Source organism: Arachis hypogaea, chromosome 16 (assembly GCF_003086295.3).
Source record: "Arachis hypogaea cultivar Tifrunner chromosome 16, arahy.Tifrunner.gnm2.J5K5, whole genome shotgun sequence".
In the NCBI taxonomy this organism is placed as follows: Eukaryota; Viridiplantae; Streptophyta; class Magnoliopsida; order Fabales; family Fabaceae; genus Arachis; species Arachis hypogaea.
The window spans coordinates 21,382,741-21,395,393 of NC_092051.1; the positions used below are offsets into that span (position 1 = coordinate 21,382,741).

General features: G+C 35.4%; 2 protein-coding genes across 2 annotated transcripts; one reads left to right on the top strand and one right to left on the bottom strand.

The window, feature by feature from the left end:
* Positions 1 to 1,576: 1,576 nt before the first annotated feature.
* Positions 1,577 to 3,879, bottom strand: LOC112758625 (violaxanthin de-epoxidase, chloroplastic). Its single transcript, XM_025807336.3, has 5 exons — positions 3,405 to 3,879; positions 3,170 to 3,324; positions 2,990 to 3,086; positions 2,520 to 2,911; positions 1,577 to 2,332 (listed from the first exon to the last, which is right to left on the bottom strand). The coding sequence occupies exons 1-5, from the start codon at positions 3,666 to 3,668 to the stop codon at positions 1,831 to 1,833; spliced, it is 1,410 nt and encodes a 469-aa protein (XP_025663121.1). The 5' UTR covers positions 3,669 to 3,879; the 3' UTR covers positions 1,577 to 1,830.
* Positions 3,880 to 5,465: 1,586 nt separating this feature from the next.
* LOC112756834 (probable serine/threonine-protein kinase PBL28) lies at positions 5,466 to 7,913 on the top strand. Its single transcript, XM_025805448.3, has 4 exons — positions 5,466 to 6,133; positions 6,237 to 6,683; positions 6,773 to 6,888; positions 7,002 to 7,913. Exons 1-4 carry the CDS (start codon positions 5,662 to 5,664, stop codon positions 7,557 to 7,559), a joined length of 1,593 nt encoding a protein of 530 aa, XP_025661233.3. The 5' UTR covers positions 5,466 to 5,661; the 3' UTR covers positions 7,560 to 7,913.
* The last annotated feature ends 4,740 nt before the right edge of the window (positions 7,914 to 12,653 follow it).

A 12,653-nucleotide genomic window follows, 5' to 3' on the forward strand; every position in this document is an offset into this window, starting at 1 on the left:
ACTTCGTCACAACTTTAGTTAAGGTTGTCGGGAAGGCCTTGCAGCGGGTATAGTCGAAAGCGTCAACTAGGTACATCCGACGTTTAAAATTGCTGAGGTGGTGTCTAGGGTCAATTGTCCCGTCATAGAGATTCATGTCGGGGGTTTTGAAATGACTTGGAACTTTGGCCCGCATGATCTCTTCTATGAACGGATCTTCTCCCTCTAGGGGGATTTCTTCCCGATCTGTTCGGTTACTTCGTTTTCGGAGATCGCCATCTAATTTTAAGAGCTTTTCTTCCAGCTCCTTTCGTTATCTTACCTCTCTTTGCAATTCTCGTTCCGCTTCCCGTTGTCACTCAGTTTCCTGCTCGAGCTGTTCCAGTTGTCCGCCATGGCCACGAACCATTCCTAGAATCTTAATAGGATGTGGGGTTTCTTCCTCTTCCGGTGGATGTATCTCTGATTATATCTGCCTTGGCGGGGGGTTTCCGGATGTTCTTTCTCTGTGAGGAACATGCGTTCGTTGTGGTGGGAGTATGACGAGGGCATGGTCCTCCTGCTGGGGCTCAAGTTCAGATTCAGATGTCGTATGGCCGTCTTCATATTGATGGTCGGCCATTATCAAGGGTCGAATTCAAGGTTCCCGGCAACAGCGCCAATGTTCCGAAGGTTATTTGAAACATTGATTTTGGGACTGAACGTGAGGTCCAGACTCCTTCTGAGGCAGCGTCCGACTTGTTCTTATGCCGAGGTGCTGCCGTCCGAGTTTCCCATGAGGAGTTGGGGCGTGGTACCTGCAAGAGACTCCGATGTTTAAGTTAGCAAGGGCTTTAGGTAGATTTTTAGTCAATTAGAACGTAAATTATACATGAGGGGTGTTAGTGTATTTATAGTAGAGTTGATAACCACTTTTGTTGGAATAGTTCCATCTTTATTGATAGATAACCGTTCCCTCTATCTTGAGAGTTTGTTGAAATATATCTTTCAGGAAAGATAGAGATAGTGAGAGAGATTCGTAGAGACAATTACTTGCTTGGACAAGTAGATGTGGGCTCCTTCGCGGTATTCAATCTCTTTAAAAAGGTCGAGTGTGAGTTGAAGGCTTTATTTTTGGATTGGGTCTCTTATCTTTATTGGGTATGACTTTATTTGTTGGATTGGAATATGAAGAAAAGACATCTTTATTTTTATTGGCTAACAAAAATGCAATAAAAGTTTTTAATTTTTAGCATTTCAAAAATAATGTTTGCATAAAGATTCCCGTGCACCCTATAAAAATACTATTGTATTAAAAACATTTTAAATATTTTTATTCCACCCATTGTTAAATCAGATTATCTCAATTTGTCATATAAATAAGAACTTAAATTAATAAAAAGAATAGAAAAAGTAAACCATTTCTTTTGGTTTATAAGTAGATTGAATATTAAATAATTAAAAAAAATCAACACGTGATATAAATTAAAAATGAAAGTGTTTTGTTGATGATACGATAAACTTATTTAGGATATATTTAACTCCCAGTAATTAATAACTTCTAGTCCGTACTTAGTACTCTGCCTTACATCTATTTTCCCATGCCAAGAACATATTCTTTTGCTCTTTAGCAATTTTGTTGCATCTTTCCATTAATTAAAACATGACTAACATAGCTAAGGAGTATACAACCTCAATAGAACCAGAGGAAGAATCTTTTATCTGTAGTTCTGTATAGTACACTAAATCTTTACACCTAATCGTGCCAAAATAACTTATGAATACAATGAATACTTGAATAGCTTAAAAGGTTGTCTAAATCCATGCAACATAAAAAAAAAAAGCAACAAAAAATTGGTTCACTCTTCAAATCTACCTTAACTTTCGCAAAGGCAAGGCACCTCCAAAGAGCTTTTCTACTTCAGTAGCTTCCATTTTGAGTCCGTCAAGTATTTCCATCTCCTCTTTAGACAAGCCTTTTAAGAAATTTTGCTCATCTTCTTGAAGCACTTTGAACCCTTCAGCCAACCTTTGAAATAATGTCATTTCAGTTTTCCGTACCTTCTCTACTTCTCCTTCTAACTCTTCGACTTCTCTAGCAATAGTTTCTTCTCCTTCCTCCACCTTTTTCTCCAGTCTTTCCACCAGGGAAGGTTCTGGCCCGCAAGTATTGTCTGTTTTGATAAACTTGCTAAAGTCCCTTCCTACTTTCTTCGCAGCTCTTTCGAGTTCAGGCACTATAGATTCTGGTAAAGCTTTACTTCTTGTGTACACAACAGCACCTCCATATCCATCCCATGCATCGTTTTTACCTCGATAGTATATAAAAACATAGTCTTCTGACTTATTTTCAATCTTTGATGACAAAATGTACCTGCATATCATTGCTGGTAAGTCTTAGAAAGGTCAAATTCAATAAAAAGAACAACATTCGTAATGAATTGTGAATTTGAAAAGGATTGATTCTATCAGACTAACTTCGAATTTAAAAAGGGAAGAAGTTGTTATTGTTAATACATAGTTAGATAATATAATACTCAAAATATAACATTAGAAATTACCAGTCATCTTGATAGTGAAGGTACTCATTATCATGATTATAGAGGATGCCAGGGTATTTGGGATCTTGCACAAATCTCTGCTGGGTTGACCTAGTAAGAAATCCAGCATCTGGAGTTTTTACTCTCCATGATAAATTCCCCACAAGTTTGTTGTCTTCTGTGTGAAATTCGTGTAATTGACAATCAAAAGTATCAAAACTTGGATTTAAACCACTACTAATGAACCACTTGCCAGTAAAATCTGCAATGTTAAAGTTTTGAACAAGGATATCAGGGTTTGGAGCAGTAAATTCTCCCACATCTGATTTCATAGGCACACATTTCTTCCGTGACACAGCACATTCATTAAATTCATCAACTACACTGTTCTCAAATAGGTCTCCGCATTTGATCTACAAAGAAAAAATAGAAGTTTTGAGAGGAATTAACTATAAGATGATGAATTTGGACTAGAGAGTAGGAGTACTAACTTGGCATTCTGTTTCATCAGGTCTATTGTTACAAGTTTGGAGGCAAGCAACATTGGCTGCACACGATGGATTTGAGAGACACCTAACTAGTTCTATCCTGTAATTATATTCACAAAATTAATAAGATAAATTTGAGGTTTATTCTACTGTATTATAGTTAATATATTTGGTATGGTATACCTGCATTCCTTCAATAAGCAAGTACAAGTTTTGAGAGCGTCAACAGCATCAACTGAAGGAACAATTACTAGAAACCAGGCCAAAATACTAGCCACTTCCAATGTGCGTAAATATCTACAGTTTCCCATGAATTCAAGTATTCTGTTCGTCAACATCTATTATTATTATCCAAATAAAATAGTCAGAAGAATAGTACTATAAAAAACAAAGTGAATTAAAAAGGAGAGTTATATACCGATGGGCGATTATTATGAGAAGAAGAATGATAATGGAGTTTGGCTTTTATAGTGAGAGATTGATTTCTAAAAGATACTAAGGAGTTGAAGCGTGTAGTTCGATCCGTGGTACTAGAGAATAGTCTGAAAACAAGACCACTAGAGTGGAAACCTACTGTTCTGTGGAACCTTATTTGACCTAACTTCATCATCAATGGTACATTAGTTGTGATTGTGGATTCGTGACAAGATAGTAACATTGAATTTGCAGTCAAGGTTGCCATTTGAGATATTGTAATACGAAGAGAAAAACGAAGGAATATTAGCACAGAAAAGAGAGGCGGATGAAGGAAGGATAAGTGGTGCAGGAGAAACAACAAAAAAAGTGTGGTGGCATGACAAATTGATGGAGAATAAGATAAGACACAGATTCATCATCGACTTCGTGTGGACTGTAAACGAACTCGTAAGCTTGCAAGCTGTAATTGCCACAATAACATACATCCACACTTCAACTAATTTCTTTGGATTTTTTCGAAGGCCTTACGATCGCAATTGGGCTAAAACCAACCTTCTCTATAACAAAATAAAAACGTAAAATTGTCTGTCAGAACAAAAAACACTTACATACTCCACCAGCAGTTTTAAACTTTGAGTATCAGATAGAAAAAATTTGAGTATCCAGAATTCCAAATATAAAAAGTGAGTTTAATTTAGAAACAGAATACATTTATATCTCTTATTAATTATAATAGGTGTGTATATAGAGTACTTTTATAATTATAATATCTTTTATATGATTTAATTATAATATCTAAAAATTAAATTTACAAATAGAAAAAATTTTCAATTGTTATTCTGTTAAAAGACAAAAAAATAAAAAAAATTGTTATGTCTAAACTATATTAGTAATAAGAGCCACAAAATAAAAATTAATAATATAAAAATTTAAAATAATTCAATATAATATTACTTAAAAATAAAGAATAATCTTACTATCGTAATCTTAAAAAAAATGCTATTAAAAGAAGTATTAGTAAAGATTTATAAGGCAATAATTTATATCCGTGTAGATGACTTGTGATAATAAATAAACTAATCTTTTTATTGGTCTGCAACATCAAAATACTTAACAAATAATAAGATAGAAATAAAATAACAGACGTCATATAACCCGAGATCAAAATTATTAAAAAATACGATACATTGTATAAGGTATAAATGTTAGCTGTCTTTAAAAATTTAATAATTAATGAATATTAAATATTTTTTTATAAAACATTTGTGTCTATCTTTTTTAAAATTTTTTAAATATATTTAGTATTATTGCATGATTTATTTTGTTAATTTTTATATTAATATTTTAGTACAATGTATTACAAAATGTACTCAATTTTATTAATATTATTTATTTAAAGAAAATTTAGAACAAAATTAATATTATTTATAAAAAATGCTTTATTCAATTAATAATTATACAACTCATGTTAAAAGATATGACGATGGTAGCAAGAAGAGAAAGCTGTGATGTGCCTATAAGAGTTTTATCAAAAGAATATTCTTATAAAATTCGATGTCTTCAAGGTATTCCATCTATTATATATGTCCAATTTCTCTAACCTTTTAAGAAAATTTTGGCAATTCTTCAATCATTTTCTATCTTATCTAATTTATGTTGGTGGTAAAACAAAAAGATTGGTATGGATATGAAAACAATATTTCACTCAACTGGAGTTTCTGTGTTTGCCTTGTTCATCTTTCTCTTAGTGTTCTTGGATTCTTCCTTGATTGTTTCTACTGCACCTAATGACCTACCACAAGGTAAAATCCATTCTCATTATATTCTTTATTTGTATTCTATATTAAGTAATGATGTATTTTTTATATTTTTTAAATTAGATTAGACTATTTAACATTGATAATATATCAAACAAAATATTAAAAGATGATATTTTTAGTAAAAAAAAATATCTTTTTATATTTAACCAAATTTTGTTACTAAAACTTTTAACCCACTAATATTAAAAGGAAAAAAAAGTCAGCTAATTAAGTGGCTGACCAAATAAAAAAATATTCTCACATGACATTTTTTCCTTTGTCCTAAGGGTATAACACACTTTAAAATTTGACATTATACCTTATATAAGCTGTCATTCTCAATTGGCAGTGGAATGTGCTTTGAATTTCACGACATACCCGTTCGTGGCATCGTTTGGTGAGTGTTGGAATGTCCAAGAGAATATAAGCAGCTGGACCGCAGATGGCTTCCCGGCCACCATGTGTTGCCGCAATGCCCTCACAGCTTTGTCGGAGGCACTGGCCTTGCATAATCACAGCCTACATGGACCACTCTTCGTTTCCCCGCGTCAATGGCAGAACTGCAGCACCTTATTCTACTCCCAATATAAGATGCAAGCACACTCGTGTGGCTTTGACGCGTTGTTCATGGACAAGGAAATCTACCATTGCTCCAACTTGGCTATGCAAGATGTTGCATCCATGCCGCAGTACCAAGATACCTTGAACCAATGCTCACACTTCGATCAACCGTTTGTTGAGGCATGTCCCAATTGTACCACTGCAATATTGAGCCTGAGAGACGCTTTGAACGGAGGCAACGGAGATGGCCCAGACAGAGCCGTATGCGGGGTGGCAGCTCTTGTTGCTGTTATGGGTGGCAAACAAAATGACCCATCTCTCGCTGACAAATTCTTACGCTGCTTGCCGCCGATTTCGGTCAAAAAATCAAGTAACTTAACAAATTAAATACCAACCTATAACTTTAGATCAAATTGAATTAATTAATTATTAACTTGGTATGAAGTGTTGATTATTACTTTAATTTGTGTCAGAATATTCGGCAAGTCTAGTGTTAATAAGCGTGCCAGTAGTGGTGGTAGTATTGTTGTTGATAGCTCTACTGGTAAAGTATACACTCAAGAAGAAGAAGCAGCCATTGAGGCCATTTCAATTGAAGGAGATAACATCATGGGCAGGACTATACTGCTTCACGAAACAAGAAATCGAAAAGGCAATGAATTACAGGGATGAGAAGATATGCCTAGGACGCGGAAGTGCCGGGCAGGTTTACAGAGGCGTTCTCCCCAGCGGTCAGCTTGTTGCCATCAAGCATTTGACCAAGAGCAGCCCTTCTGATTCATTCACTCGGGAGATTCAAGGCCTTTCTAGACTTCGCCATCCGAACCTTGTTTGTCTTTTTGGTTGTTGCATTGAAGGTGACGAGAAATATTTAGTTTATGAATTTTGTGCTAACGGAAATCTAGCTCAACATCTACTAAGTAAGTCATCTATTCTCATCTATCTAGCTAGCTCCTTTAACTTTATCTTCAGTGTGATTAAAAAATAAACCATAACATTGGTTATTCAGAAAAAGACTGCCATTTGAATTGGGAAACAAGAGTGAAAATTTTGAGGGATTGTTCATTTGCACTAAAGTATCTCCACTATCATATAGAAGGCTGCGTTGTCCATAGAGATATAAAGGTATGTACCTTGATTAATTCAATCACTATGTATTTATACTACGATTGATTTTGCCGTAAATTTATAATTTTATCCTACGTATTCTAACAAATTTGATGCTTGCATGTTTTCAGCTGACAAACATACTTCTGACGGAGGAATACCAAGCGAAACTGTCGGATTTCGGATTGGCAAGGATGATGGGGGTAGAAGAGAGCAAGGTATTCACAGACATTAGAGGGACAATAGGGTACATGGATCCTGAGTACATGAGCAATGCGAAGCTAACCTGTGCAAGTGACGTGTACAGCTTTGGGATTGTGGCTTTACAAATCCTTTCAGGACAGAAAGTGATAGAGATGGATCTTGATGCAAGAGACCAGCTGACCAGAAAGGCTCGAGATGTAAGTATGGGAAAGCGTCCGCTGAGAGATTTTGAGGACCCGAGGCTAGGAGGCGAGGTTAACAAGGCGAACTTCGAATCCATATTGCACATAGCGGTTCTGTGTATTGCAAAACACGGCAAGAATCGTCCAACTATTGAAGTTATCTTTGACGAGCTCGACGCCGTCTATAGGGACACCCGTTTACGCATCTCCGCCGGAAAGCAAGACAATAATAAGCGCCCGCCATCGTCGTCAACTCCATCCACCAGCTCAAGCTCCAAGTCCCCCAAACAGATCTCTGTTTGATCCATGTTAACAAAACAAACATGGACTATATATAAGGATGCAGCTTGCAACTCTATCTATGCAGCGATGGAGTGGTGTGGTGTGAATGCTATATATGTGTCTCTCCATCTTGAAATGCTCCCAATACTCCCATTAAAGGTGCTCTGTTCTGGCGAACAAGTTATATACTCCTGCGCCTCCAATGGTAATTCTTATAGCGCCCCTACTGCAGCTAAACGGGAACGATAGATCCAATACACTCCTCAAAAGGACTCAATTGAGTTCATTAGGTCGTCTTCATCTAATGAAAAATGAATCCGCTAAGTAGCCAATGAAAAATGAATCCCCAATGAAAAATCTTTATAATGTGTACAATGAGTTGGTTATTTAGTCTAATAAAAATAAATAATAAATTTAAAAACTCTCATTTAATTATTTCACATCAAATTTTAAATTTCAAATTCTTCAATTTCAAATTTTAAATTTAAAAAAAATCCAGTTAGTTATTTCAAAAAAATAACCATCTAAAATCTTAATTCTTAATTTAGTAAAGCATTTCACTCCAATATTCTCTTCTTTTTCAGCCGCCGGCCACCCTACCTTCATCAATAATCATCCCATTTTACCATTGCTACTTGGCTTGCCACACGCCACTCACCCTTAGTAAAAATAACCATCTACTTCAGGATAAAAATAATCATCCGCATACCTAATAAATTGAACATCTAACATATTTTAATTATATATAACTAAACTCAATTCAATCAACATAATCATCTATATAAAAATTAAAATAACCATCCGCATAATGACCATCCTAAATTTACCATTAAAATAGAAGAAGAAGATGAATAAACAGAAACAACTATTATGTTGAAACATAGTTTTGAAGGACTAGGCATGACGAAAACGACACTGTTGTAAAGCATAGGGTTCAAATCTGAAAGAAGCTAACCATGCTTGGATCCGAAGAAGAAGAAGAGCATGGTGATATCATCGGTGAGAAGAGGCTTGAAGGAATGGGAGAAAGCGAAGCCGGTTCGAAAGAGAGGCACGAAAAAGCGGCAAGGCTGAGCGTCGGAGGGCGAGGCGTGTCGGGCTGACCAACGAAAGTGAGGACGGTGTCGGTGGGAGGATGCGGCGGCATCGGTATGGCCGGCGAGGAATTCAGTGACGCAAAGTTATGGTAAGATTAGAAATAACCGTACGTAGTGTGAATAGATTTAAATACTAATCCTAATTTTTCAAATTTTAAAATTTGAAATTAAATAATTAATTAATGATCTAATTTTTAATTGTAATTTTATCTTTTTTTTTAATTTATTATACACATTATACACCATTAATATTGGTTCACAATACTTTCTCTACCCAAAAACAAAACATCACAATGCTGCAGACCTATGGTAGCAAATCTCTTTTGTACTTTTATTATGAAACTATTGCACTAATAGACGATTGAAATGAATAATTCGGAAACCGATTAATAAGACTTACTTTATTTCTCAATTAATCGGCGACGTTCTTTTCTTTTCTCCTTTCAACTCGCTCGTGATCTTTCTAAAGAGTAAAAACATCGGTTTATCCAGAAACGCATCATGTGCCTTTTAAGGATATTTTTCAAACGGACAAGTTAATGACTAATCCGTCGTAAATTAACATTTTATTGCTGTTGTCTAAATTAAATGAAGGGTTAAGTACGATTTTAGTTTTCAAGATACAGGTCGAAAAATTTTTCATCACCAATTTTTTTTTTTGTATACAAAATCATTTCTAAAGTTTAACTTGGTTTTAAAATCGTCATTTCTCTAATTTTTGGACAAAAATACCCTCCTCCTTCTTTTCACTTACCATCTTCAGTTCCTAAATTCACCGCCCTCTTCTCGTTCTTTCTTGACTTCTTCCAATTCACTACCCTCCTCGCCCCAGTCTCGTCTGACCTCGCCGATCACACCTCCCTCTCCTTTCTTGCCATCCCAACCTCCGGCCTCTTCTCCGTCGCACGCCTCTCCCCTTTTGCCATCCTATTTTGATCGTGCCCAAAAGTAGAAAAATGGGAAAAGAAAGAAGGTTGACCTCCAGAAATCTTCAACGGTAACAGAGGTATAAATGGGCTTGATGGAGCTTCCCCAAGCTGCTTGCTTGGACTTAGCGGAGGAGTTATCGAACCAGAAGTTCGAAGAGTTCTGAAGAGGGTGTGGGCCAAGTTGCGGGCAAGGGTGTCGGCGCCGGAGGAGGAAGGTGGCCTGGAGGTGGCGAAGGAGTTGTCGTCGAGAATCTCTCCCTCCTCAAGTTCTTTGTTTTCGTTATTAGGGTTTGTGGTGATTTGGTTGTCAGTGATGCTTGATTTCTGGGTATCTTCAACCACCATCTTGTTCTTCAACTGAAGCTGATACAAACTTGTTCTTGAATTCTCTCTTCCCTCTCTATATATTGTATCTCTCTTAAATGAAACTGCTCTTCGTTTTGTTTTGTGTCTGCATTGTGTGCGTGACCTGTTGTGTGTATTTTCGGTTTCTCCTATCTCTGTCGTTGCCGTCTCTATCACAGTTGTTTGGCTATTATGTTGAACTGAATCCTCTCTTTATTGTATGTGTTGATTGTTAATTTGCTTTATTAATTTGTTTATTTGCTTAATTAATTTACTTGAGTTTTAAAAGGACAGTAGTTATATAGTTGTTGTTGTTGTTGTTGTTAGAGCTTGAAAAAATCTGACAAATTTAAAGAGTAATGGAAGAGGTGAAGAGGGAAGAAGACTCTGATAATGAGAGAGAGAAACTAATAAGAGCATTTTTTATCGAAGGATGATTTTAAATCTAAATCCAACGCTAGAGACGATTTCAAACTCAAAAAAGGGTTGAGGACGAATAAAATTTTCGTCCTAAACCTTAGAAACCAAAAACGTAATTAACTCTTAAATAAATATTTGTGATTTAAATACAGAATAAATAATACATGATAAAGTTAATAGTTATACATTTTCTATTTGTTTTGGTTTGATCTCATCTCTAAACTTTTAAATCATAAAAATTTTGATATTATATCATAAAAATATAAAATTATTAAATAGTTATATTTCTAGCATATTTAACTTGTGTGTATCTGTAATCATTTTAAACACTAATAATACATAAATCCATGAAAATAGATTAATTCATATTTTTTCTTTAATTTTCACATCTATCATTTTTTTGCGAAAATACAAAATGAGTACACAAAATTAGACGTTATATATTTGTTCAACTTTATACACATTGTTCCAAATATTTTTTAATAAAATAATTAAATACTTTATAAATGTATAATCAAATTTTCTTACAATAGTATAATATTTTTGTTTTAGTATAGAACTGGTTATTGCTGTCTTTATCATATACATATTATTCTGTCAAGGATACTTTTCAAATTATAACTCGTCGCTGTTGTGTAGTGAACGCTTCCGAGCTTCCTGGACATTAGATATGTGAGATTCTTGGAGCTTGAACCTGGCGTGGAACATACAAAAAGGACTCCAACATTCAATTTAATAATATATCTCTTAAAGTAGAAACAGAACTAAAATTGTTAGGATTGTGATTTTTTTTTCTAAATCTATCCCTTTTAGTCGTATTAGCACTGCTAGTTATCGTTGGAGGCATTTTTTCATACTGGGCCGTTTGTTTATTTGAAAATATTTTGAATGCGTATCCGAGGTATAACCGTATCTCTCCGAGTTATGAGAGTTAAGGAACATAGTCCCCAAACTTGACTAGATGGATCCGTATCCTGTAGTTAGCAAGTTAAGCTTTACTCCTGGTGTTATACCTCAAATTAATCCTTATCCTTTGAGCTTCCAAATTCAACGCGCATCATTTCGGTAGGCACGGGCAAGCTTGGTTTTTTTTACGTTTTTAGAATACGAAAAGTGTGATGGGTGTAATAATGTCTTTGGTGGTTACTTCGAGAAAATCACCGCCACACATCACCATGGTAAATTAGCAGTTTTAAAATCTAACCGTTGAGTAGTGGGAGAACGTGTGAGGGGGGTTTGTTGGATTTCTTTATTACTTGTTGTGCTTTGGAAAAGGACATTGGCTATCTATTTTATCTTACTGTGGAGAAGCAAAAGACATGACTTCTAAAGGTTTGCAATTCTTGTCTTTTGATTTTGTTTCTTTCACTAATGGCTAGGGATAAGGTGGTAGAAGTTAAAAAGGAGGATATCTATCGTTGGGTTCACGTTAACGTGAAGCATCACACTTCAGCCTTCAATAATGTTGAGTTGTTGCGTGGACTCAATTCTTTGAAATTGATAAAGGCTGGTGCTGCTGTCGGTATAGAATTGCTCCCTTGCAGCAGTGAGGAGAGAGTGTGCGAGAGAAAAGGAGATTGTGCACCCTCACAGCTGAATTTGACAGAATTAAATTTGAAGTTTTTATTTTCAGATTTTGAGTGTAATGTCTTGGCTCAGTTGAATTGTGCACCTTCATAGCTTCACCCAAATGCATGGGCTTTTCTACGAGCCTTTCAATGCCTAATGGATTTTCTTGATTTCCCACATTTACTAAATATCATTTTCTCTTTATTTCAATCTAAGGGTGTTCGAAAAAGTCTTTGGATTAACCTCAGTAGCTATCTTGGCCGTTTGCTGTTTATTTTATATAAATCTTCATTTAGAGATTTTAAAGCTATGTTTGTAAAAGTTCAATCATCAGAGACCAAATACCCCTTCTCTTTAGACGATGAGTTAGGTGAAAAATTTTCCTTTTACTGGTGTCCAGAGCTGACGCAGATGTTGGAAGCCACTGGAGGAATGAAGATGAAAATTTACTTTTTGGTTTCTTGATAGATTTCTTTGCAGCATGTATTTTGTTGTTGATTTCCGAAATGGTAAAAGTTGAATCAGATAAGGAGGCACTAGGGGTATATATAGATAAGTGAATGGTTTCAGGGAGTTTATGCTACCGTAATGTGTTTTTGATATGTGTATTTTGTTGTGTTGTAGGTGAAAAAGTTCCAAACTTGACAACTTCTCGGCTGCAGTCTTTCTTTAGCTAGAAAAAGAAAGGTGAAAAAGATGGTGGTGTTTCAGGCATGGAGAAAGAGGATGGCACTGACGCTGCTCAGTCAAGTGCT

Coding starts and splice junctions, on each gene's coding strand:
- LOC112756834 (XM_025805448.3), top strand. CDS start 5,662: ATGTGTTGCCGCAATGCCCTCACAGCTTTGTCGGAGGCACTGGCCTTG. Junction 6,134..6,236: donor GATTTCGGTCAAAAAATCAA/GTAACTTAACAA, acceptor AATTTGTGTCAG/AATATTCGGCAAGTCTAGTG. Junction 6,889..7,001: donor TTGTCCATAGAGATATAAAG/GTATGTACCTTG, acceptor GCATGTTTTCAG/CTGACAAACATACTTCTGAC.
- LOC112758625 (XM_025807336.3), bottom strand. CDS start 3,668: ATGGCAACCTTGACTGCAAATTCAATGTTACTATCTTGTCACGAATCC. Junction 3,087..3,169: donor TGCTTATTGAAGGAATGCAG/GTATACCATACC, acceptor ATATAATTACAG/GATAGAACTAGTTAGGTGTC. Junction 2,912..2,989: donor CTGATGAAACAGAATGCCAA/GTTAGTACTCCT, acceptor TTTTCTTTGTAG/ATCAAATGCGGAGACCTATT.